This window comes from Opisthocomus hoazin, chromosome 26, assembly GCF_030867145.1.
Source record: "Opisthocomus hoazin isolate bOpiHoa1 chromosome 26, bOpiHoa1.hap1, whole genome shotgun sequence".
NCBI lineage: Eukaryota > Metazoa > Chordata > Aves > Opisthocomiformes > Opisthocomidae > Opisthocomus > Opisthocomus hoazin.
In genome coordinates this window covers 4,411,152-4,437,995 of record NC_134439.1, presented here as the reverse complement: position 1 = coordinate 4,437,995, position 26,844 = coordinate 4,411,152, and the positions used below count along the sequence as shown (strand labels likewise).

The 26,844-nt window shown below is 67.8% G+C and overlaps 1 protein-coding gene across 1 annotated transcript; it reads right to left on the bottom strand.

Annotated features, from left to right (window-relative positions):
- Positions 1-833: 833 nt before the first annotated feature.
- On the bottom strand, positions 834-26,136 carry HDAC5 (histone deacetylase 5). Its single transcript, XM_075443309.1, is given in 27 exon segments — positions 834-1,826; positions 2,805-2,958; positions 4,435-4,519; positions 4,744-4,877; positions 4,961-5,079; positions 6,563-6,660; positions 6,742-6,861; positions 6,962-7,049; positions 7,176-7,231; positions 8,715-8,822; positions 8,893-8,942; positions 9,046-9,166; positions 9,259-9,392; positions 10,585-10,735; positions 11,129-11,389; positions 12,015-12,235; positions 12,342-12,561; positions 12,785-12,916; positions 14,703-14,815; positions 15,894-16,025; positions 16,130-16,257; positions 16,355-16,469; positions 16,676-16,814; positions 18,521-18,741; positions 25,108-25,180; positions 25,182-25,228; positions 26,049-26,136. Coding segments are annotated over 27 exon segments (3,348 nt in total). The 3' UTR covers positions 834-1,786.
- Positions 26,137-26,844: the final 708 nt, after the last annotated feature.

Below are 26,844 nucleotides of genomic sequence, written 5' to 3'. Positions count from 1 at the left end.
CAATCACGCAGCCCTGGGGACGCCTGCCCTGCTCCAACGGGGACAGGAAAGGGGACGGGAAGGCGTTGGTGCTCCCAGGACCCCCCCGGCCCCCCCAAACGCAGCGGGGGGCCACCGGCTATTGCCAGAAACAAGTTTTATTTATACAAGGACGAACATCGGTAACATCTTACAAAATACTCAACTGAAAACCATATCGAGAGCGCGAGCGGGCGTCGGACGGACAGAAAAGAAACCGAGGGGGGGACGGGGGGGGGGACACAGCGGCCTGGGGGGGAACACGGGACCCCAGCCCAAAGCAAGACGGCCTCGCTGCCGGGCCGGCACCCCTGGGAAGGGGCTGCTCCCTCCTGGGCTGGGGGCTGGCAGCTGTGACACACACCCCCCCCCACTATGGAAGGGGACGGATAGGAAGGGTCCACCCGACAGAGCCCCCCCCCCCCCCCCCCATTGGGGCCAAGGGGTTGTCCCCAGTGATGGGGACAGGTGGACCCCCGCAGCCTCGGTGCCACCCCCCTCCCTCCCCACCCATCACCCCAAGCCGGGGACCCCCGGGGCTGGGGGAGGTGACAGGGGACACCCCCCCCGAGCCCCATCTCCACCACCACCACCCTGACCTGGGGACCTCCAGGGCTGGGGGAGGTGACAGGGGACACCCCCTCAGCCCCATCTCCGCCACCGCCGCCCCAATTTGAGGACCCCCCTGGCGCCACCCCAACCCCCCCCCCCCCCCGAATAACTTAAAACACGAAGCGCTGTCCCCGTCCCCCCCCCCCGCCCCGGGCCCCGTGGCCGGTGCCACCCATTAAAAAAATACTATTAAATAATACATCTGTAATAAAATTATATACCTTTGATTCGCGGGGGGGGTGTGTGTGTGTGTGTGTGTGTGTGTGTGTTTGTCTTTTTTCTCTCTTTTAAAGCTAAAATCGCTCCGAGCCCCCTCCAGCTGGTGAAGTGACAGGAAAAGCAAAGTGTCTTTTTTCCTCTTTTTTGTCTTTTTTTTTTTTTCCTTTTTTTTCCTCCTCCTCTCTTTTCCGAACTGAAAAAATTTCCTCCCAACGAAGGTGCGGGGGGAGGGGGAGCCACCACCCATCGACCCAGGGGGACACAGGGATGGGGCTCGTCCCCCCACCCCTCGCAGGGACGCCAAGGGGATAGGCCAAAAAAAAGAAAATCCAGAAAACCCAAAAAATCAGCGGGAAATTAAGGCATTAAATAAAAAACCGGACTGAATTAAAGGCACGAATATTTCCCATCGCCTCCCCCCGGGTGGGGGGGGAACGGACACCGAAGCCGGGGAGCGAACGAGTGGGAAAAAAAATAAAGGGGGAGAAAATCAGGAAAAACCCCCTAAAAACAGAAACGAGAGGAGCCGCGGCGGGGGCCGGGGGGGGCCCGGGGCAGCGCCGGGAAAGCCCGATGGGGGGGGGGGAGCGGGGGTGCTGGTGGAACCGATGCTGCACAGAGACACGACCGCAAACACCGCGTGGAGCCGGGGTCCAACAGGACGGGGGGGGGAATTTTTTTTGTGGTTTTTCTCCTCGTTTTAATAGAAAAAGAAAATATTTTCCTCTTTTTTTTCTGTTTTTCCTCCTGGTTTCTTCCATTTCGGGTTTTTTTTTTTTTGTCCTTTTTTTAATGTGTTTTTTTTTCTTTTTTAACGTGATTTTTGTGTGTGTGTTTCTCTTCTCGGTGTTTCTTTTCTGGAAACGGAAATCACCTGGGCCGCGCGGGGCCGGGGGGTCACGGCGTGGGGCCGGGGGGTCACGGCGTGGGGCCGGGGTCACAGCGCGGGCTCGGCCTCCATCGGCTCCTCCGCCGGCCTGGCCAGGGGCAGAGCGGGGAAACTGAGGCAGCGACGCCGGGAGCCACCCCCGCCACGGCCCCGTCACCCCCCCGGTCCCCATCGTCCTCGGGGCCGGACACGCCAGTGTAGGGGTCATATGTGCCCGCCAAGGACACGCGTGGCTCCGTGTGCAGCCCCGAGGGACACGGCTGCTCCCTGAGGACACGCAGCCCCCACGGACAGGGCCAGCTCCGTGCACAGCCAAGGGGAACACGCATCCCTCCAGCACACGCGTGGCTCCACGCACACCCCAGGGATACACATCCCCACCCCGAGGACACGTGTGGCTCCGTGCACACCCCAGGGACACGCATCCCCACTCTGAGGACACGCGTGGCTCTGTGCCGACACACATCCCCACACCAAGGACACGTGTGGCTCCATGCCCACCCCAGGGATACACATCCCTACCACAAGGACATGCGTGGCTCTGTGCACACCCCAGAAACATGGGTCCCCACCCCAAGGATACGTGTGGCTCCGTGCACACCCCAGGAACACGCATCCCCATGCTGAGGACACGCATCGCTCTGTGCACACCCCAAGGACACGCATCCCCATGCTGAGAACACACGTGGCTCCCAGCACATGCCAGATACATGCATCCCCACCCCAAGAACACACGTGGCTCCCAGCACATGCCAGATACATGCGTCCCCACCCTGAGAACACGTGTGGCTCCATGCACACCCCAGGGACACGCGTCCCCATGCTGAAGACCCACGTGGCTCTGCACACCCCAGGGACATGCATCCCCACCCCAAGGACACGTGTGGCTCTGTGCCCACCCCAGGGACACAGACCCCCATGCTGAGGACACGCGTGGCTCCACGCACACGCCAGATACATGCGTCCCCACCCTGAGAACACACGCAGCTCCATGCTCGCCCCAGGGACACGCATCCCCACGCTGAGGACACGCGTGGCCCCCTCGGGGCTCCCCGGGGGGCCGTACCTGGGCTGGGGGTCGGCGCTCCCCTGCTCGGCGCCCACCGAGAGCAGCGCCATGGCCGTCACCGTCTCGGCCTCCTCCGCCTCCCCCTTCTGCGCCTCCAGCAAGGAGCAGCCCACGGCCGCAGCGAAGCGCTTCACCGAGCCCCAGTGCTTGCCTGCGGCACGGGCACGGCTGGGCACGGCCCCGGGGGCACCCGTGGGACCCCCACGGCGGGGACAACCCGGGGGGACCCAGGGGAACCCCATGGCGGGAACAACGCAGGGGGAAACACGGCACCCCCATGGTGGGGACAACCCAGGGGGAAACATGGGGCCCCCACAGCAGGGAGAACCCTGGGGGCACCCATGGGACCCCCATGGCGGGGACAACCTGGGGGGACAACCTGGGGGGACCCAGGGGACCTCCATGGCGGACACAACCCGGGGGGAAACATGGGGCCCCTACAGCAGGGAGAACCCTGGGGGCACCCATGGGACCCCCACGGCGGGGACAACCTGGGGGGACCCATGGGACCCCCATGGCGGGGACAACGCAGGGGGAAACATGGCACCCTCATGGTGGGGGCAACCCTAGGGGCACCCATGGGACCACCATGGTGAGAACAACCCCGGGGGAAACATGGGGCCCCCACGGCGGGGACAACCTGGGGGGACCCAGGGGACCTCCATGGTGGACACAACACAGGGGGAAACATGGGGCCCCTACAGCAGGGAGAACCCTGAGGGCACCCATGGGACCACCATGGTGAGAACAACTCCGGGGGCAACATGGGACCCCCATGGTGGGGACAACCCCGGGGGAAACATGGGACCCCCATGGTGGGGACAAGCCAGGGGGACCCAGGGGACCTCCATGGCGGGAACAACCCGGGGGGACCCAGAGGACCTCCACGGCGGGGACAATGCAGGGGGAAATATGGGACCCCCAGGGTGGGGACAAGCCGGGGGGACCCATAGGACCCCCCACAGCACGGACAAGCCAAGGGACCCCCGTGTCACCCACAGCTGGGACAGCCCTGGGGACCTCCCCTGGGACCCCACAAAGGGGACAGCCCTGGGGACGCCCACTGCAGGGTCAGCCCCGGGGCCACTCATGGGACCCCCTACGGCAGGGACAACCCGGGAGGACCCACGAGACCCCCATGGTGGGGCAGTCCAAGGGACCCCCGTGTCACCCACAGCTGGTGCAGCCCTGGGGACCTCACCTGGGACCCCCATGGCAGGGACAGCCTTGGGGACCCCTCTGTGCCCCCCCCCGTGACAGAATCAGCCCCTGGGCCCCTCCCATGTTGCCCGTGGGCAGGGACAGCCCCAGGGACCCCCCGGGACCCCAAGGACAGGGACAGCCCCAAAGACCCCCCCGAGCTCCCACCCACGGCAGGGACAGCCCCAAGGACCCCCCCAGGACAGGGACAGCCCCAAGGACCCCCCCCTCATGGCAGGGACAGACCCACTGGGACCCCCCCTGTGCCCCCCCGTGACAGAATCAGCCCTGGGACCCCTCCCATGTCCCCCCGGAGGGCAGGGGCAGCCCCGGGACCCCACCATGGCAGGGACAGACCCACTGGGACCCCCCCTCCCCGTGTACCCCAGGGGCAGGGGCAGCCCCGGGACCCCCCCCCACCGCTCACTCTGGATCTCGATGACCTTCTCCAGGGTGGCCACCGCGTTCACGTTTGGCTTCTGCTGCAGCAGGGACGGATCCAGGGGCTCCAGCTGCAGGGGGGGACGGACACACACAGACCATCAGGACCCCCAAACCTGCTGCCAGCACCCCCAAACCTCCCCCTCCACAGCAGGGAGGGGACCCCAGCCCCTCCTCAACCCAAGGGAAACTGAGGCACGGCACAGGGCGTGCGCATCGATGCACCCCGCACCCCGCGGGGGGGCAGGAGGGGTCCCCACGGGTGTGGGGGGGTCCCCCCGGGTGCCCCCCGTACCTCCAGGCCGAGCAGAGCGGAGACGCAGGCCTCCGAGGCGTCACAGATGGCCGTCAGGTCGTGCCCCCCCTCCAGCGCCAGCACCACCCGGCCCCCCGCCAGCATCATCAGCTGCTTCGTCAAGTGGCCGAAACCTGGGGGACACCACGTGCAGGGGGGGTGACAAGCGGCTCAGCTGGGGTCCCCACCCCAGGGACACCCCCGGAACCCCTCTCACATTTGGCGGTGACGGAGTAGCCGCCGAGCGGGGAGAGGTGACCCTCGACGGCGTCGAAGCCGGCCGAGACCAGGACCACGTCCGGGGAGAACTCGTTGGCGATGGGCATCACCACGGTCCTGGGGGGCGGAGGGTCAGGGGCGGGCACGGGGACCCCCCCCAGGGACACGGGGACACCCCCAAGGACACAGAGATACCCCCAAGGGCACGGGGACCCACCCTAGGGACACGGGGACACCTCCAAGGACATAGAGACACCCCCTAGGGACACGGGGACCCACCCCAAGGGCACAGAGATACCCCCAAGGGCACAGGGACCCCCCCCAGGGACACGGGGACACCCCCTAGGGACACGGGGACCCACCCCAAGGACACAGAGACACCCCCTAGGGACACGGGGACACCCCCAGGGACACGGGGACACCCCCAAGGGCACAGAGACACCCCCAAGGGCATGGGGACCCCTCCCAGGGACACGGGGACTCCCCCAAGGACACAGGGACCTCCCCAAAGGACATGGGGACCCCCCCCAAAGGCACGGGGACACCCCTCAAGGGCACGGGGCACCCCCCCCAGGGACACAGGGACCTCCCCAAAGGACACGGGGACCCCCCCCAAGGGCACGGGGGATCCCCCCCAGGGTGTATGGAACACCCCCCCATAACACGATGATCCCCCTCAGGGTGCAGGGACCCACCTCCAGGACATGTGGGACCCCCCCGAGCGCAGGGAACCCCCCTCACGATATGGGGACCCCACCCCAGGGCACAGGGACCCCACCTCGAGGGCACGGAAAGCCCCCTCCCAAGACATGGGGACCCCTGAGGGTGCAGAGACCCCTCCCACAGTCTACGGACTCCTCCAGAACGTGGGGACCCCTCTCAGGGTGCAACTCGCCCCCCCTCCTCCAAGGGCACGGGGACCCCTCAGGGTGCAGGGACCCCTCCCAAGGTGCAAAGACCACCCCCCCCCAGGAGCACAGGGACCCCCCCGGGACACAGGGATTTTCCCCCTCAAGGGCGCAAAGACCCCCCCCCCCCTCCTCCAAGGGCACGGGGACCCCTCAGGGTGCAGGGACCCCTCCCAGGATGCAGGGACCCCCCCAAGGGCACGGGGACACCCCTCAAGACACCGCGATGTCCCCTCAAGGGCACCAGAACCCCCCTCCTAGGGTGAAGGGACCCCCCCAAGGGCACAGGGACCCTCCCAGGACACAGCAATTTCCCCCACAGGGGTGCAGGGACCCCCCACCCCCCCAATAGTGCAAGCCCCCCCCCTAGGATGCAGGGACCACCCCCAGTGTGCAGGGACCCCCCCCAAGGGCACAGGGACCCTCCCAAGGGCACAGCGATTTCCCCACCAAGGGTGCAGGGACCCCTCCCAAGGGTGCATGCCCCCCCCTAAGATGCAGAGACCCCCCCCCCGAGAATGCGGGGACCCCCCTCGGGACACGGGGACCCTCCCAAAGGCACAGGGACCCTCCCAAGACACACTGCTTTCCCCACCAAGGGTGCAGGGACACCCCCCGCCCCCAGGATGCAGGGACCCCAGGGACCCTCCCCCAGGATGCAGGGACCCCCCCCACCCCCCCCGGCCCCCCACCTGAAGGCAGTCAGATACTCCACGTCCCCGATGGGGGGGTCCACGCCGCCGGTCCAGGCGATGTTGATGTTGTAGCCCACTCCCATCCCGCTGCCGACCTGGGCAAAGCCCCCAGGTGACCCCCCCAGGCCCCAGTCTCGGGGTGTCCCCCCCCCACCCCCCCGAAGCCCCCCCCCCACCTCCTCGGGCGCCCCGCTGCCCGGGAAGAAGTTGCCGTCGTCGTAGCGGTGCAGGGAGATGTAGAGGACGTCGGGGTCCCCGTAGAAAGCTTGCTGGGTCCCGTTGCCGTGGTGGATGTCCTGCCGGGGGGGTGGTCAGCGGGCTCAGGGACCCCCCCTTCCACGCCACAGGGTCCCCTGGGGGGACCCCCCCTCCCTCCCCGGGGCGGGGGGGCTTTACCCAGTCCACGATGAGGATCCTGCCCACGCTGAGCTTCTGCTGGAGCAGCTTGGCCGAGATGGCCACCGAGTTGAAGAAGCAGAAGCCCCTGGGGACAGGGGGGTCGGGGTGAGCGCCACGACCCCCCCGCCGTGTCCCCCCTCCCCCCCGTGTCCCCCCTCCCCCCCCAACTCCAACACCGGGTGGGGGGTCCCCTCCCGGCCACCCCGCTCACATGGCCGCGGACTCCTCGGCGTGGTGGCCCGGCGGGCGGATGACGGCGAAGCCGTTCTGCGGGGACAGAGAGGGGGACACGCGTGGCACGTCCCCACGCGTGCGCCAGGGCGGTGGCGTGTCCCCAGGCGAGCGTGCGGGGTGGGGCAGTGCACACGCGTGTGCAAGCGTGCACAAGGGTGCACACACGTGCCGTCACGTACGCCTACACAAGCACACGCAAGGACAAGCGCGTCCTGCACACCGTGCACACCCACACGAGCACACGTGTGAGCGCACGTGTGCAAGCTTGCTTGAAAACCATTGCACACGCACAGGTAAGCGTGCACAGGAGCGGTGCACACACGTGTGAGCTCGCACGGAGGCCGTCACGCCCCAGGTAAGCACGTGCAAGGACACGGCACACGTGTAAGCGTGCCCAGGGGCCGCCGCGCACGCGCAGTTACGTGTGCACGGTGTGAGTGCACACGCAAGCGTGCTTCAGGACCGTCACACCCCCGGGTAAGCGTGCACAGGAGCGGTGCACACTCACGGCAGCTTGCACAGGGGTGATCACACACGGCGCACACGCACACGAGCGTGCACGAGGATCCCTGCATGCCCAGGTACGCGCCCGTGGTGTCAGCACACACACACGTAAGCGTGCTCAAGCACCATCGCACACACAGGTAAGCGTGCCTGAGAGCGGTGCACACACGTGTACACTTGCACAAGCGACATCACACCCCCAGGTAAACACGTGTGAGGACAGTGCACACGCATGCACGAGTGCGGAGGGGCATAGGGCCTCCAGGTAAGCGTGCAAGAAAGCACCGTGCATGCACAAGGGCCATTGCACCCCCGGTAAACACACGTGAGGACACTGCACACGCATGCAAGCGTGCAGAGGACCATAGTGCCTCCAGGTAAGCGTGCAAGAAAGCACCATGCACACACACGAGCTTGCACAAGGGTCATCATGGACCCGATAAACTCGTGTGAGGACAGTGCACACGCATGTAAGTGTGCAAGAAAGCATCGTGCATGCACACGAGCTTGCACAAGGGTCATTGCACCCCTGGTAAACACGTGTGAGGACACTGCACACGCATGCAAGTGTGCAGAGGGCCATCACACCTCCATGTAAGTGTGCAAGAAAGCACCGTGCACACACACGAGCTTGCACAAGGGCCGTTACACCCCAGATAATCACGTGTGAGGACACAGCACACGCATGCAAGCACGTGGAGGGTCATCCCACCTCCAGATAAGTGTGCAAAAACGCATCGTGCATGCACGTGAGCTTGCACAAGGGCCACTGCACCCCCGGTAAACACGCGTGAGGACACTTCACATGCATGCAATCATGCAGGGGGCCATAGTGCCTCCAGGTAAGCGTGCAAGAAAGCACCGTGCACACACACGAGCTTGCACAAGGGCCTTTGCACGCCGGGTGAGCACCGACGCGGGCGCTGCCCGTGCCAGCGTGCGCAGGGAACCCCCCCAGGGCAGCCCGCACCCCCCCAGCGCGAGGGGCCGCGTGCCCGCCCGCCCCCCTCACCTTGATCTCGCCAGCGGCCACCTTGAAGGCCAGCTCCACCAGGCAGCCCACCGCCATGCGCACCGCGCTGGACGAGTGCATCTCGTTCCACACCGTGTCACTGTCCACCTGCGGGGGGGGGACACACGTCAGCGGGGCCAGGCCTCCCCGGGGACCCCCCCAACCCCCATGTACTCACCCCGATGCCCCCGCACGGCAGCACCGCGTACATCTTCTGGCTGATGGGTCCTGGTGGGACAGAGAGCGCCGTGATGGGGTGGGGGGGAGCGGTGGGGATGGTGCCCCCCCCTCCCGACTCCGGCAGGGGACCCGGGTGGGTGCCGGCACCCACCCAGGAGCTTCTTGCTGTCGAGCTTCTGGCGGTTGAGGGGGCTGGTGCCGTAGAGCAGCGCGTGATGCTCCGAGTGCACCGTCTGGATCTCCTCCAGCGTCGCCTTCCTGCCCCGGATGCGCTGGGGAGGGGGATGCGGGGGTGAGCCCCCCCCGGCCAAGGCGAGGAGGGGACCCCCGAGAAAGCTGGGGGGGGGGGGGGGGGGGGGCTCACCTCGCACTTGCCGAGGAGGCCGGTCTCCTGCAGCCGGGACCAGATGCTCTGGATGCGGCCGGCGTGCTCGGGGTGGACGTTGGTGTTGCCGCAGGTGCACTGGTGCTTCAGCATGAAGGTGTCGTACACCACGCCTGCGGCGGGAGCCACGCCTGGGACCCCCGCCCCCGGGACCCCCGCCCCCCAGGATCCCCGACCCCCGGGATCCCCGCCCCCCAGGACCCCCGAGCCCCGGGATCCCCGACCCCCGGGATCCCCGGGACCCCCACCCCCAGGACCCCCGCCCCCCGGGATCCCCACCCCCCAGGATCCCTGCCCCCCAGGATCCCCCACCCTCGGCCACGGGGCTCCCAGGGGGATCCCAGCAGACAGGGGGAACCCCGGGCACCCCGAGGGATGGGAAACCCTATGGGAGAGCAGGACCCCGTGGGACAGGGGTGCCCCCGGGCACCCCAAGAAATTGGGAACCCCAGGGGACGGAGGGGATCCCATGGGACAGTGGGACCCCCGAGCACCGTGAGGGATTTGGAACCTGAGGTGATGGGGGGATCCCATGGGATAACGGGACCCCCGGGCATCCTGAGTAATTGGGAACCCCAGGGAATGGGGGATCCCATGGGATAGCGGGACCCCCGGGCACCCCGAGGAACTGGGAACCCCAGGTGATGGGGGGATCCCATGGGACAAGGGGATCTCCAGGCACCCCAAGGGATTGGGAACCCCATGGGACAGGGGGATCCTTTGGCACCCTAAAGAATTGGGAACCCCAGGGGATGGGGGGACCCTATAGGACAGGGGGACCCCTGAGCACCTTGAGGGATTGGGAACCCCAGGGGACAGAGGGATCCCATGGCATAGGGGGTCTACCAAGGGATGGGGCACCCTGTGGCAGGGGACACCCATGGGACAGGGGCATCCCTGAGCACATCGAGGGATGGGGCACCCATGGGACAAAGGGATCCCACAGGACAGGGGGACCCCTGGGCACCCTAAGGGATGGGGCACCCCAGGGGACAGGGGCACTCCAAGGGATAAGGGCACCCCACCATGTCACCCCAAGGGATGGGGCACCCCAGGGGACCCCATGTCACCCCAGGGGATGGGGCAGCTGAGGGGACAGGGGCACCCCCGGGGACCTCAAGGGATGGGGCACTCTAGGGGGGGGCACAGGCACCCTTGGGGTCCACCAAGGGATGGGGCACCCTGTGGGGCAGGGTCACCCCATGGGAGAGGTGACACCCTACAGGACACAGCCACCCCCAGCCCCACCGAGGGTCGGGGCACCCCAGGGGCCGCAGCCCCCGCCCCGGGACCCCCGCCCCGTACCTGTGGTGAAGAGGTGCTTGGGGGGCCCGTCGGGCGCGGGGGGCTTGACGCCGGCGGGGGACGACTGGGTGCGGGCGAGGGCCGGGTGGGGCAGCGCCAGGACACCCAGCGGGGTGGGGGGGTACAGCTGCAGCGGCGCCTCGGGGTACACCTGGGGGGGGACCCAGCCCCCCATCAGCCCCGGACCCCCCCGCACGAGGCACGGCCACGTCCCCTCGTCCCGGCCACGTCCGAGGTGTTGGGGGGGGGCGGGGAATGAGTCACTGCGGGGGCCGGGGGGGCTGCGGCGCGGGGGTGGCGGAGCAGGGAGGGGGGGATGAGTCACCGACCCCTCCGAGTCATCGCTGCAGCAGCAAAAGGGGGGGCCGGGCCCCCAAAAAGCTGGGGAGGGGGGGCACGGCTGGCCGAGAGCCGGGGACCAGGGCTCGGGAGAAGGATGCTCGTGCAAGGGTCTGGGGGGGGGGGGACACGACACATTCAGGGAGTCGCTGATATTTGGGGGTCCCCCCCCGGCACTGATCCCTGAGGGTCCCCGAGGTCTCACCTGCTCGTAGGTGACCCCCAGCTCGGCGACGTCGGGGACCTCGGCCTCGTCGCCGCTGTCGCCCGGCTCCTCGCTGGGTGCCCCGCAGCCCTCGGGGTCCCGCGGCCGCTCCGGGGGGTCCCCGGCGTCCGGGGAGGCGAGGGGGGGGGCGGGGGGCACCCCGTCACCCGGGGGGGGGGACTGCTGCTCCGTCAGCTCCTCCTCCGTCTCCTCGGGGTGGGTGGGGGGCTGCCGTGCCAGCTCGCCCGCCTTGGGGAGCAGCTGAGGGGGGGGCGGTGGGTGCAGGGGCCGAAGTGACACACCCCACACCCCCCCTCGCACCCCAATGCCCCGCAGCCCCCCAACAGCCACCACACGGCCACCCCGCACCCAATGCCCACCCCATAGGCACCCCACAGCCACCCCATAATCACCCCACACCCCACAACCACCCCATGCCCACCCCATACCCCACGGCCACCCCATACCCACCCTATAAGCACCCAATACCCCATAGATACCCCATATGCACCCCACAGCCACCCCATACGCACCCCACAGCCCAGAGCCACCCCATATGCACCCCATGCCCACTCCATACCCCACAGGCACCCCATGTCCACCCCATACCCACCCTATAGGCACCCCATGCCCACCCCGTACCCCCCAGACTCCCGATACTGACCCCATATGCACCCCACAGCCAGCCCATACCCATCCCACACCCCACAGATACCCCACACCCACCCCATATGCACCCCATACCTTACACCCCATGGCCACCCTACACCCATCCCCACCAGCCCCTGCCCCACGCCCACCCCATTCCCAACCCACCCCAGCCCCACACCCACCCCGTACCCTACCCCAGTCCCCCTCCCAGCCCCACGGCAGCCCCCTGCCCCACCTTGCCCAGCTGGACCTGCTGCTTGTCGAGGAAGTGATGCTGGAGTGCGCCGTGGGGCAGGGGGCCGTGGGGCAGGGGGCCGTGGGGCAGGGCCTGGGGGCTCTGGGGCAGCGGGGACGACTGCGTGCGGCTCAGGGGCCGGTGCCGCGGCAGCTTGCTCACCGTCCGCACGCCCCCCGCGCGCTCCCCCGTCACCAGCGGCGACTGCCCGTGCAGCGGCACTGCGGGACCCCCCCCCTCAGTCAGCCCGACCCCCCCAAAACCCAGCTGGGGGGCTTGGGGGGTGGTTTGCCAACAGGGGAAACTGAGGCAGGGCAGGGGACTGACCGGCGATGAGCGTGCTCTGCTGCCGCGCTTGCTCCAGCAGCAGGACGTGCTGCAGCAGGGACGCGGGGCCGGCGGGGGGGTCCCCGTCCAGGGCCACCCCCAGCAGGCACCCCGGGATGGACGACGTGCTCAGGAACTTGCCGGTGAGCGCGGTGCCGGGGCGCAGGGCGGCCACCCCCGGGCGCTCGGCCTCCGCCTGCGGCGACAGCTTGGGGGACGCCTGCGGGGACGGCGGTGTCACCCCCAAAACCGGGGAACGGGATGCCAGCCCCCCCCCCCTCCCCGACATCCCTCAGCGCCGTGGGGAAACTGAGGCACGAAGCCAGCCGGAGCCCGGACGCCGTGGAAACCCCCCCCACCCCCCACCCAGCAGCCACCCCACGGGCGCAGGGTCCCCAGGCCACCCCCATGGGACCCCAGCCCCCCCCCCCGGCCCCGCTCACGTTGAGGTGGGAGTTGGTGACGGTGACGGTGGCCTGCAGCCCCAGGGAGATGTTGGGCAGGGACGGGGACGTGTAGAGGCTGAGCTGGCCGGCGCCGTCCAGCGTCACGGCTCGGTGCTGGGGCAGGAGCTGCTGCGGGGCACAGGGACACGGCGTGACACGCCATCAGCACGCACATGCGTGTGCCTGAGCACGCGTGTGCTCCTGGACAACACACCTGAGCACGTGTGTGCAGCCCAAGCACGCAGACGCTGGCTGCTCACAGCAGGGCACACGTGTGCACGCTGAGCATGCTGGCTGCACACGCCTGAACACGCGTGTGCGCCCTGAGCAAGCCCGCACCAGACATCTGCATGCGTGTGCACACGCTAAGCACGCACCCTGGCTGCACACACGTGTAGCCTGGGCACGCCCCCGGCACACATCTGCACGTGGGTGCATGTGGAGCACACTGACACCACGCACCTGCACACATGTGTATGCTCAGCACATGTGAACACATGTGCACCCTGAACGTGCTCACAGAGCCCGCCTGAACATACATGTGCATGCTGTGCACACTCACAGCACACACCAGAACACACTTACACACCCTGAGCGTGCTCACAGCACACACCTCCACATGTGTGCATGCTAAGCACAGTCAGCACACATTTGAACATAGAAATGCACCTTGAATGTGCTCAGAGCACACACATGAACACACGTGTGCACGCTGAGCACGCTCACAGCACACACCTGCACACATGTGCACGCTAAGCACACTCAGCACACATCTGAACACGTGTATGCCCTGTGCACACTCACAGCACGTGCCCCACATGCATGTGCCCCCTGTGCATGCTCACAGCACACACGTGCACGCTCAGCACATGTGAACTCACGTGTACCCTGAACGTGCTCACAGAGCCCACCTGAACATACTTGTGCACACTGAGCACACACCTGCACACGTGTCCATAGCGAGCATGCTCACACCATGTGCCCAAGCACACGCGTACACCCTGAGCACACCCACAGCACCCACGTGACAACACGTGTGCACCCTGCGTGTGCTCATGGCACACACGTGCATGCTGAACACACGTGAACACACATGCACCCTGAATGTGCTCACAGAGCCTGCCTGAACACACGTGCACACTGAGCACACTCAGAGCACACACCTGAACACACTTATGCACCCTGAGTGTGCTCACAGCACACACCTGCACACATGTGCACGCTAAGCACACTCAGCACACACATGAAAACACACATGCACCCTGAACATCCTCAGACCACCCACCTGAACACCCATGTGCACCCTGAGCACACTCACAGCACACACCTGCACACGTGTGCATGCTAAGCACACTCAGCACACCTGAACATGTGTATGCCCTGTACACACTCACAGCACATGCCCCACACATGCATGTGCACCCTGTGCATGCTCACAGCACACACCTGCACACATGTGCATGTGAACACACATGCACCCTGAACATGCTCAGAGAGCCCGCCTGAACACACCTGTGCACACTGAGCACACTCACAGCACACACCTGAACACCCATGTGCACCCTGAGCATGCTCACGGCACACACCTACACACATGTGCACGCTAAGCACACTCAGCACACACATGAAAACACACATGCACCCTGAACATGCTCAGAGCACCCACCTGAACACCCATGTGCACCCTGAGCATGCTCATGGCACACACCTGCACACATGTAGCACACTCAGCACACATGAACATGTGCTCACAGAGCCCGCCTGAACACACATGTGCACACCGAGCACACTCAGCACACACCTGAACATCCACGTGCGCCCTGCGCATGCTCCCAGCATGCCCCGCACACACACACGCACCCTGCACACGCTCCCAGCCCGCGCCCCGCACACGCGTGTGCCCCCTGGCTCCTACCTCGGCGTGGATGTTGGGGACGGAGCCGGTGAAGCCGTTCTCGGCGATGGCGCCGTGGGAGCTGTTGGGGGAGCTGGGCCCGGAGCCCGGGGCGCTGCTGCACACCGAGGACACTGCGGGGCCGCGCGCCGTCACCGCACGGCACCGCCTGGCACCGCGTGGCACCGCGTGGCACAGGGGGCCGCGTCACCCCCGCCCCGGGCCCTGCTGGGCTGCGCGGCCGCGGCGGGACAGGGCAGCCTGCACCCGAGCGTGTGTGCACACGCACAGGCGGGCGAGCGCACAAGCACACGTGTGCACTCATGTTGCATAAGCACACGTGTACACACGTGTTGGAATTGCATGTACACATGTGCTGAAAGCGTGTGCAGGTGCAGCTGTTGCAGAAACGAGTGTGCGCACACTGCACGAGCATGTATGTGCAGAAACACACGTATGCATGTCTCACAAGCATGTGTGTGCAGAAACATGCGTGCACACATTGCACAACCATGTATGTGCAGTACACGTGTGCACAAACACACACACATTGCAAAAGCACGTATGTGCACAAGCACACGTGTGCATATGTTGTACAAGCACGTGTGTGCAGAAACACACATGCATGCATTGCACAAGCGTGTATCTGCACGGGAACATATATGCACATGTTGCACAAGCATGTATGTGCAGAAGCACACGTGTGCGTGCATTGCATAATCGTGTATGTGGACAAGCACATGCGCACACATTGCACAAGCATGTGCCTGCACAAGTACACATGGACACGAGTGGCACAACCATGTATGTGCAGGTACACACATGTGCACACGTTACACAACATATGCTCAAAAACACACGTGTGCAGACAGTGCACCAACATGTTTGTGCACAAACATATCGGTGCACGCACTCCATTAACATGTATGTGCGGAAACATGTCTGCACACACTGTATCAACACGTATGTGCAGAAGCACGTGTGTACGCTGCACAAGCATGTACCTGCACACGTGTTGCACAAGCACGTATGTGCAGCAGCACATGTGTTCACATGCTACCCAAACATCCATGTGCAGAAGCACGCGTGCACGCACGACGCACACCCACGCGCACGCCCCGGAAGCCCCGAGAGGACGCGGGGTCCCGGCCGGCGGCTCCCGGGGGCTGCGTGTTGTGGCGTGTCATGGCGTGTCATGGCGTGTCGGCTCACCCGTGATCTCGACGGCTCGCTTCTTGAAGGCGCTGATGACGGTGCCGTCCTTCCTCCGCAGCAGGGGGCTGCTCCTGCGCTCGGCCACCTTCTGTTTTAACCGCGAGCGCACTTTCAGGTTGGGTTCGGAGGCTGCGGGGGGGTGCGGGGGGGGGGCACACCCGGGAAGCGGCGTTAGCCCCCGGCACGGCTCCCGGCGTCCCCCCACCCTCGCCCGCCGGCGCTCCGGCACCCACCGGTTTTGCGGAGCGGGAAATCGTCCCGGCCGTCGTAGGTGCCGAGGAGGGGGAGTTTGTAGGACGGGGGGGTCCCCGGGCTGCCGCTCTGGGGGGGGGAACTCTGGTCCAACGAGGTGTGGTGAGCCCTGGGAGGGGGGGGAAGGCAGCAGAGACCCCTGCTAGGATGCCTGGGTCCCACCCCGCTTTGGGGGGGGGGGTTGTGAGGGTGGGGGGGTGACCTACCAACATTTGGGGTGCTGGGGGAGGGAATGGTTGGGGGGGCCGGCGCCCGGCTCCTTCGTCTTGCTGAGCAGGAACTCCTGCAGCTTCAGCTTCACCTCGGTGCTGGCGATGGCGCCTGGGGGGGGCACAGCTGGGATTGGGGGGGGGGACGGACAGCACGTACCCAGCCCCCCCCCACAGCCCCCCCAGGGAGCCTCCAGCACCCACATCCCCTCCCCCAGCCCGCCATACCACCCCAGCCCCCCATCCCCCATGGCCGCCCAGTCCCACACAGCCCCCCCCAGCCCCCCCCCATCCCCACAGCCCCCCCCCCGGGCTCACTCTCCCGGCTCTTGTCCTTGGTGCGCAGGGCGTGGAGCTGCTCCAGGCGCTGCTGCTGCTCCAGGGCCTCCTGCCGCTCCCGCTGCCGCTGCTGCTCCAGCTCCTGCTGCCGGCGGGCGGCCAGCGCCTCCTGCTGCTGCTGCGCGATGGGGCGGGGGGCTCGGCGATGGACCCCCCCCTCCCCAACCCCGATCCCCCCACAGCGCTGGCGCCCCGGGGTGCGACGCCCCGCAGCTCCAGCACCCCAAGGAACACGGTGCCCCGCGGCTCCATCGAGCCCAACCTCCCCCCCCATCCCCATGGCCCCCAACCTCTCCCCCAACGGCTCCATCACCCTGGGTAGGTGATGCCCCATGGCTCCATCATCCCAGTCAACGGATGCCCCGCAGCTCCATCACCCCAGACAGGTGATGCCCCACGGCTCCATCATCCCAGTCAACAGATGCCCCATGGCTCCACCATCCCAGACACGTGATGCCCCGCAGCTCCATCACCCCAGACAGGTGATGCCCCACAGCTCCATCACCCCAGACAGGTGATGTTCAACGGCTCCATCACCCCCAATCTCCCCCCAACAGCTCCATCAGTGTGGATAAGCAATGCCCTCCAGCTCCGTCACCCCTGACAGCTGATTCCCCACAGCTCCACCACCCTGGCCATGCGATGCCACATGGCTCCATCACCCCCAGTCTCCCCCAACAGCTTCATCACCCCAGCCAAGTCACGCCCTATGGCTCCATCACCCCCAATCCCTCCCCACAGCTCCACCACCTTGACAAAGGCAATGCCCCACAGCTCCATCACCCACAATCCCTCCCCGCACCTCCACAATCTCCAAGACAAACAATGTCCTGCCCCTCCGTCACCCCCAACCTCCCCTCAATAGCTCCATCACCCTGGACACAGGATGCCCCATGGCTCCACCAGCCCCAGTACTCTCCCAATGGCTCCAATCACCCCAGAAAGGTCATGCTCCATGGCTCCACCATCCTCAATCTCCCCCCAGTAGCCCCATCACCCCAGGCAGGTGATGACCCACATCTCCATCGCCCCCAATCTCCACCAAACGACTCTGTCACCCCAGATGGGTGATGTCCCGCAGCTCCATCACCCCCAGTCTCCACCCAATCACTTCGTCACCCAAGGTATGTGATGCCCCACACCTTTATCATGCCCAGTCTCCACCCAATCACTCTGTCACCCCAGAAAGGTGATGCCCCATCACCCCCAATCTCTACCCGATGACTCCACCACCCCAAACAGGTGATGCCCCACATCTCCATCATGCCCAGTCTCCACCCAACAACTCCATCATCCCAGACAGGTGATGCCCCACACCACCATCACCCCCAATCTCCACTCGATGACTCCGTCACCCCAGGCAGGCGATGCCCCTCAGCTCCATCGCCCCCAATCTCCACCCGATCACTCCATCACCCCAGACAGGTGATGCCCCTGGCTCCGACACCCCCAGTCTCTACCCAATCACTCCGTCACCCCAGATAGATGGTGCCTCCTGGCTCCATCACCCGCAATCTCCACCCAATGACTCCATCACCCCAGACAGGTGATGCCCCACACCGCCATCACGCCCAGTCTCCACGTGACAACTCCATCATCCCAGACAGGAGATGCCCCCCAGCTCCATCAGCCCCAATCTCCACCCAACCACTCCATCACCCCAGATAGGTGGTGCCCCCCGGCTCCATCACCCCCAATCTCCACCCAATGATTCCGTCACCCCAGACAGGAGATGCCCCCCAGCTCCATCAGCCCCAATCTCCACCCAACCACTCCGTCACCCCAGGCAGGTGATGCCCCCCGGTTCCATCGCCCCCAGCCCACCTTGAGGTGCTTCTGGAGCTGGACCTCGTGCTGGCGGGTGAGGTGCTCGTGCTGCTTCTGGAACTCGGCGAAGAGCAGCTGCTTCTGGAGCTGCTGCTGCTGCTTGAGGGCCAGCAGCTCCCGCTGCAGCTGCCGCTCCCGTGCCGCCGCGTCCAGCCCCGGCCCCCGGCGCTCCCCGACTGCCTCGGGTGCCGCGTGTGCCTCCGCCGGCCCCTCCGCCCCTGCGGGCAGCGGGCAGGCTCAGCGGGCGGGCGGGGGTCCCAGCGACAGGGGAGGGGGGGAGCTGGGGAGTCCCAGGGATGGGCAAGGGGGAGCTGGGAGCAGTTTGGGGGTGTCCCGGGGATCGGGGGGTGGAGCTGGGAGCAGTTCTGGGGGTGTCCCAGGGATGGGGGGTGGAGCTGGGAGCAATTCTGGAGGTGTCCCAGGGATGGGCAGGGGGGAGCTGGGGACAGGCTGGGGGTGTCCCAGTGATGGGGGGTGGAGCTGGGGGTGTCCCAGGGATGGGGGGTGGAGCTGGGAGCAATTTTGGGGGTGTCCCATGGATGGAGGGGCAGCCGGGAGAAGTTTGGGGGTGTCCCAGGGATGTGGGTGGAGCTGGGAGCAGTTCTGGGGGTGTCCCAGGGATGGGGGGGCAGCTGGGAGCAGACTGGGGGTGTCCCAGGGATGGGGGGGCAGCTGGGAGCAGACTGGGGGTGTCCCAGGGATGGGGGGGGGGGAACTGGGGGGGGGCTGGGGGGTCGCAGCAATGGGGGGTGAGTTGGCAGCAGTCTGGGGGTGTCCCAGGTACAGGGTGCAGCTGGGAGAAGTTTGGGGGTGTCCCAGGGACAGGGGGGAGCTGGGGGTGGGCTGGAGGTGTCCTAGGGATGAGCAGGGGGCTGGGAGCAATTTGGGGGTGTCCCAGGGATGGGGGGGGAGCTGGGAGCATTCAAGGCATGTGGGGGGAGCTAGGAACAGTTTGGGGGTGTCCCAGGGATGGGGGGGGAGCTGGGGGCATTCTAGGCATGGGGGGGGAGCTGGCAGCAGTTTGGGGGTGTCCCAGGGACAGGGGGGAGCTGGCAGCAGTTTGGGGATGTCTCAGGGGTGGGGGGCTGCCTGGGACGGGGGGGGGTTGAGGGATAAGCCCCTCCCATCAGGACCCCAGGGGTCTCCCACCAGCTCCAAGCGCCCTGGATCAGCCCCGGGCCCCAGTTTCCCTCCCCCACTCAAAAACCGGGGAGGGGTCACCCCGAGCCGAGCCCCCACATCTGCAACGTGCAAAAACCGGCCCCGAAACCAGATGGGGGGGGCAGGATCAAGCCCCACCCCCCCACCCCCCCCCCCGCAAGCCTCAACCCAGGGATGGGCATAAACCCCCCCCCCATCGGTGAAGGACACGGGGAGGGACCCAGGCGGATGGAGGGGGACAGCGGGGGGGGGCCCATCCCCACGCAAACAGGAAGGCGGGGGCGGGGGGGGGGCGGGCGCCGCATGCTAACGCACCCTGGCCCCCCCCAGCCCCGCGCACGCGGCCGCACGTCGGGCACTGACGTGTGCCCGGGACGAACCCGCGGACGTCACCGTGCCACCACGCTCGGGCACCGACCCCCCCCGCAGGGCAGCCAGCCCCCCCTCCCCACTGCCAGCCCCCCAAAACCTGCCAGCCCCCTTTCCCAGTACCACGCTGCACGCCCCAGTGCTAACCAGTCCCCCCAGTGCCAGCCTGCCTTTCCCAGTACAAACCAGCTCCTCCCAGTATGAACCAGCCCCCCATGCCTGGCAGCCCCCCCGGAAACTAACCAGCCCCCCCATACACCAACCAGCCCCCCCAGTATGTCCCAGTACCCCCAGTCAGTGCCAACTCTCCCTCGACATGCAAGGGCGGCCATGGGGCACCCCCAGACCCCCCCCCATCCCAACACCCCCCGGGGGGTTTGGTTCTCCCGGGGGGGGAGGGATTTGAGGTGGGGGCACACTGGGGTGCCCTGCAGCCCCCCCAGACCTGACAGCCCCCCACTTTGGGGACACCCACATACAAAGTCCCCCCCAGTGGGTGTCGGGGTGCAGTGGGGGGGGTGGCAGCACCCAGCACTGGGGTGGGGAGGGCAGCACCCGCTGGGGGGGGGCAGCTAAAAATAGCCCCGGGAGGGGCCGGCCCAGCCCTGGCCAAACCTGCACTTAGGGGCTCAGAAGTGGCTTTGGGCTGGCGAGGGGCCGGGGCCACCACCCTGCGGGGGGGGCCACCACCCTCTGCCAGCCCCCCACCCCGGGAGGGACCGAGCTGCTTAACCCCCCGCTGCCCTGGGCCCCCCCCCAAGCCGGGGGACCCACTGACCGAGCGCTGGCACCGGGGGGGGGGGGCAATGGGGGGGTCCTGTGGGAAATGGGGACACGGTGGGGGCTGGGACCCCCCCAGCGAGCCCCCCCCCGCTGGGGGAGGCCAGGATGGGCAGCACGGCCACGGCTCGGGACGCCCGTGCAAGGAGAGCCAGGCCCTTCGCACACGTCGGTGCAAGGAGAGCGGCTCTGCCCTTTGCACACCCGTGCACGGGGAGCAGCTGTCTGCTTGCACACCCGTGCAAGGAGGGCACCTCTCCCTCTTGCACACCCGTGCAAGGAGAGCACCTCTCCCTCTTGCACGCTCACACACACCCATGCAAAGAGAGCAGATCTTCCTCTTACACATCCGTGCACACCCGTGCACGGAGAGCCAGCCCCACGCACAGCTGTGCAAGTAGAGCCAGTCCCTTTGCACGCGTCTGTGCAAGGAGCGCGTCTCTCCCTCCCGCATGCCCGTGCAAGTAGGGCCAGGCCCTTCGCACGTGTCAGTGCAAGGAGAGCAGCTCTGCCCTTTGCACACCCGTGCACGGGGAGCAGCTGTCTGCTTGCACATCCATGCACAACCGTGCAAGGAGAGCATCTCTCCCTCTTGCACACTCACAGACACCCATGAAAAGAGACCAGCTCTCCCTCTTACACATCCATGCACACTCGTGCAAGGAGAGCAGCTCTCCCCCCTGCACACCCGTGCAAGGAGACCCAGCCCCGTGCACACCCGTGCAAGGAGGGCTGCTCCCTCACACACATCTGTGCAAGGAGTGCGGCTCTCCCTCTTGCACACCCGTGCAAGGCGAGTGACTCTGCCCCTCACACACCCACCCATATGAGAGCAGCTCTCCCTGTTGCACACCCACACAAGGAAAGCAGCTCTCCCTCTTGCACACCTGTGCACACTCGTGCAAGGAGAGCCAACCCCGTGCACACCAGTGCAAGAAGGGCTGGTCCCTCCGCACGCCTTCTTGTGAAGAGAGCGGCTCTCCCTGTTGCACACCCCTGCACGCCCGTGCACAAGCAGCTGGCCACTTGCACACCCGTGTGAGCAGAGCAGCTCTCCCCATTGCACACCCGTGCACGAGCAGCTGACCACTCACACACCCATGCAAGGAGAGCAGCTCTCCCTGTTGCACACCCATGCACAAGCAGTTGTCCACTTGCACACCCCTGCATGCAGAGCAGCTCTCCCCATTGCACACCCCCCCCACGCGGAGCCCCCCGCGTCCCCAGGTGCCACCACGGCCCCCCCCAGCACCCCAACCCGCCCCGAGCCGGCGCAGAGCAGCCGGGGACCCCCCGTCCCGGCAGGGAGACACCGCGACCCTCGCCGAACCCCCCCGGGGGGCGTGTGCCCCCCCACCCCCACCCCAGGCAGAGCACTGGGGACCGGGGTGTCCCCCCCCAGCGCCGGGACAGCCGCTCTGCTACCCCAGGGATGGGGACACCCCGAAACTCACGGGGGGGGGGGGGGGGGAAGCACTGCCTGTGGGTGCCAGGCTCCCGGGGACGATGCTGGGGGGCCACAACCCAGGCGCTCCCCCCCCAGCCCCGCAGCAAGGGACAGCCTGGGGGAGGGGGGGGACATGCAGCCAAAATGTCCCAACGGGAGGGGACGTGGGGGGACAGGACCAGTGGGGGTGGGATGCTGGTGGGTCTGGGCACGGGGTGGGGGGGCCGGGACCCCCCCCCAGCACTCACCTGGGGTGGGGAGGGCGGTGTGGAGCTGGGCGCGGGACAGGAGCTCCAGAGAGGGCTCATGGCCGGACCCCCCCTCTGCAGAGAAACACCCAGGCCGCTCCTAAAGGGGCTGCAGCGTCGCGGGGGGGGGGCCCTGAGGTGTGCCCCCCCCAATCCATCCAAAGCCTCAGCCCCCCCAAACTCAACCCCCCCCAGCACAGGGGTCACCGAGCATCCCTGCAGTTAGGGGCGAGGGGAGCAGATCCAGCCCCCCCTCCCGCCATCGCAGGCAGGGTGGGGCTGGGTGCCCCCCCCCCCCGGTGCATCGTCCCCGTCCCCCCCCCCCCCGCCGGACTCTTCTCTGCGGTGCCTGGAAATAGCCACGCACAGGAGGAGCCAGCTATAAATAGGGCAGCGTGTCGGGGGGGGGGGCCCACGGCGGCTCCCGCGGGACGGGGTGCGTTGTGTGCCCCCCCCCCCCACGATACAGCCCCCCCCGGGACACACAGGGGCCACCCAGCTGCACCCCAAACTGCCCTGGGGGCTGGGGGAGAGGGGCTGCCCCTGCATGATGGGGGGGGGGGCACTGGGAGGCCTGCAGCAGGGCTGGGGTCCCCACGATGCCCCCCCAGCCCCATCCTGCCCCCCCCCAAGCCCCCCCCCCAGCCGAGCCCCTAATTGCCGGGGACGTTAATCCGCATCAGCGCCTCCGGGAATAAAATCCGGGTTACACGGAGGGGTTTAGCCCCCACCCCGGGAAAACAAACGCAAGCGGGCCCCCCCCCACCTGGGAGCCCCCCCCGGGGGTTGGGGGGTCCCCAGGCCAGCGCGGGGGGGGGGGGGGGGGTGTGCAGACGCCGACTCAGCACCTTTTCTGCCACATCAGTGACTCGAAGCGGCTCGGTGGGGCCGGGGGGTGGCGAGGGGCTGAGCCTGTGACAGCCCCCCCCCCACCCCGGGGATGGTGACACCCCCCCCCCACACGCACCCCCGCCCTCCCCCCCCAGCCGTGCGTAACCCCCCCGCCGCCAGCAGCCACGTTTATTTACCAGTGCCTTAATCCCAAGCCGAGACTTTTAATAGCCGGGATATTTATGGGCTGGCCCCCCCCCGGCCCCCCCCAAGCCCCCCCCCCGGGGTGCGCTGGGCCTTGACGTCAGCCCCGGCTATTTCTGGTGCCACCAGCGGGCAGGAGGCCACGGGAACGAGCCCTCCGGGCCGCGGACCCCCCCGGACCCCCCCTCCTTCTAGTGGTGGTGGGGGGGGTGCAGCAGGGACCCCCGGGAGGGATGGAGGGAAGCAGGGTGCCCGGCCCCCCGGGACGACCCCCCAAACACAGCACGGTTTTGGGGGGAGCACGGGAAAGGGGCGTAAGTGGAGTAGTGGGGGGGGGGGGCACAGAGCACCCAAAGGGTGACTGGGGACCCCCGGGCGCAGGGGGGGGGTCCCACGGGGGACGCCCAGCTGAGACCCACCCAACTCATCGCAGCAGCCGAGGGGCTTCAGCCAACCAAAGCCCCCCCCCCCAAGGCTGAGACTCGGAGCCACGGCCGGGAGGGGACCCCCGAGGACGGCACGGGGGGGGCTGTGTCCCCGTGCCACCGCGCCGCGTGCCAGCCCCGTGCCAGGCACCGCTCCAGCCCTGCGGCCGCTCCAAAAATACCGGCGGGCGGCTGGGGGGGGTCTGGGGACAGAGGGGACACCCCCTCCCCCCCCCACTCCCAAACCAAGCATGAGTCCCTGGCTCCATCCAGCAGGACCGGGGGGGGCTCTGTCACCCACCCCTCCCTCCGTGCCTCAGTTTCCCCTCCTGAGCACCCTGATGGCTGCGGGCAGCCCCGGGGGGTCCACGGGGTCCGGATGCCACCGGAATTCCCCCCCTGCCTCAGTTTCCCCCCCCCCGTGGTGACCTGACCCCCTGCCTCATTTTCCCCCCCCATGGTGACCTGACCCCCTGCCTCATTTTCCCCCCCCACGGTGATCTGACCCCCTGCCTCAGTTTCCCCCCCTCGCACTGACCTGACCCCCTGCCTCAGTTCCCCCCCCCAGTGACCTGACCCCCTGCCTCAGTTCCCCCCCTCCCCCACGGTGATCTGACCCCCTGCCTCAGTTTCCCCCCCTCACAGTGACTTGACCCCTGCCTCAATTTCCCCCCCCCTCACTGACCTGACCCCCTGCCTCAGTTTCCCCCCCCCACGGTGACCTGACCCCCTGCCTCAGTTTCCCCACCCCTCCGCGGGTGGATGTCAGGGTCCGGGGTCACCGGGGTGGCTCGGCACAGCGTGGGGACCCCCCCCCCGGCCCCCCCCCGGCACAGCGCCCGCCGCCGCTCCGCACGCGCCCGTCTGGCACGGCGACACCCACGCGGGCGCTGCCGAGCGGCGCGGTGGGCGCGCGGTGCTGCCGAGCCGCGTCGGGTCAGACGCCGGGGTGCGCGTCCCCCCCCCCCCGCGACACCCGATGGGTGCTGGAGGGAGGAGCTGGGGGGTCCGGCGCCGCGGTGGGGACCCCACCCCCGTGCTGGGGTCTGGGGGGGATGCCCGGCACAGGGTAGGGTGCAGCCCCCCCACCCCGGTGTGTGTGTGTCCCCCCCATCTCACCTGCGTCGCTCTGGGGGTCCATGGTGGCCGGGGGGTGTCGGTGGGTGCCGGGGGGACGCGCCGAGGCGGGTGCCGGGGGGGGCCGTCAGCGCCGGGGCTGTGCCCGCGCCGCCCGGGAGCCCTGCGGGACCAAGCACCCTCGTCAGCACCCCAGCACCCACCCTGCGAGGTGCCCCCCCCCCCCACGAGAGACACCCCCCACTCCCCCCCTCAGCCCCAAACACGGGGTCCCGGGCTGCTTGGAGCCGAGGGCCGGGTCCAGCACCGTGCCCCCCCCCCCCAGCCCTGAGCAGGGGGCAGGATGGGGCCCCGCTCCCGGCTGCTGTCCCCGGGGGTCTGGGGTCGTCGCTAAGGGGGGGGCGCGGGAGAGGGACCCCGGGGGGGCCGGCAGCGTTACACAAGGCTCTGCAGGAGAACGGGGGGGGGAGAATCGGGGAGCCCGGGGGGGTGGCGAGGAATGGGGGGACACGGGGGGACACGGGGGGGACCCCCCCGTGGGTTTCCTGACGAGGGGTCGGACCCAGCCCTACGGGGGGGGGGGACGGACACGACACGCTCGGGCCGGGCCGGGCCGGGCCGGGCCGGGCCGGGACCCCCCCCCCCCGCTGCTGCAGCTCCCCCCCAGCCAAGGCATCGCCCCGAGGGGGGGTCGGGGGGGCCACGCTCAGCTCCCCAGCGGCGCGACGGACCCCGGGGGGGAGGGGGGGCCGCTGCCTGCAGACCCCAGCCCGGCGCGGTGCAACGGCCCCCCCCGCAAAGGGCCCGCGCGGCGGAACCACCGCGCTGGCTCACGGCCCCCCCACTGCACCGGGCCCCCCCAACAATGCACGAGGGGGGCTCCCCCCCCATTACACCCCGCAATTCCGGTTCCCCCCCCCCCCCCCGAAGCCCCCCTCCCACTGTAACCCCGCCGCACCGACACCCCCCCCCCCCCCCGGTACCTGCGCCGTGCCCCTCCGCGCCGCCCCGCGCGCGCCCCGCCGCCCCTCCATCTTTGCCGCGGGGCCCCGCCCGCCCCGACAACAACATTCGGTGACGTCACTCGCCGTCACGTGACGGAACCCTGTGCTAAAAATAGCCTCGCCCCCCCCCCTTCCCCCCCCTTCCCCCTCCCTCCGGGGCGGGGCGCGGCGGGGGGGGGGGGGCGCCTTAAAGGGGCCGGGGGGGGCGGGTGTGCAACGGCGCGCGGGTGTGAGCGCACGTTGGGGGGTGGGTGTGCAAGGACACACGTGTGAGAGTGCATGGGGGGGGTGCGATGACACACGTGTAAGCGTGTGCCATGTGCTGGTGTGCGATGGCACGCGTGTGTGAGTGCACGTGTGTGCACACTGGCAGCTGGTGTGCAACAGCCTGTGTGTGTGTGCCACGTGCAGGTGTGCAACGGCACACGGGTGTGAATGCACCACGTGCTGGTGTGCAACAGCACATGTGTGTGCGTGCATGTGGCGGGGGTATGCAATGACACACATGTGAGCATGCACCATGTGCCGGTGTGCAACAGCACACGTGTGTGAGTGGGTGTGCGTGCACATTGGCAGCTGGTGTGCAATAGCCTGTGTGTGAGTGTGAGCTGCCTGCAGGTGTGCAATGTCACATGTGTGAGTGTTCACATTGTGTATGTGTGAATTGGCACGTATGGAGCGTGCACCGTGTGCTAGTGTGCAATGGCACACGTGTGAGTGTGCCCTGGGTTGGAGTGCAGTGGCACGCGTGTAACAGCATGTGTGTGTGACAATC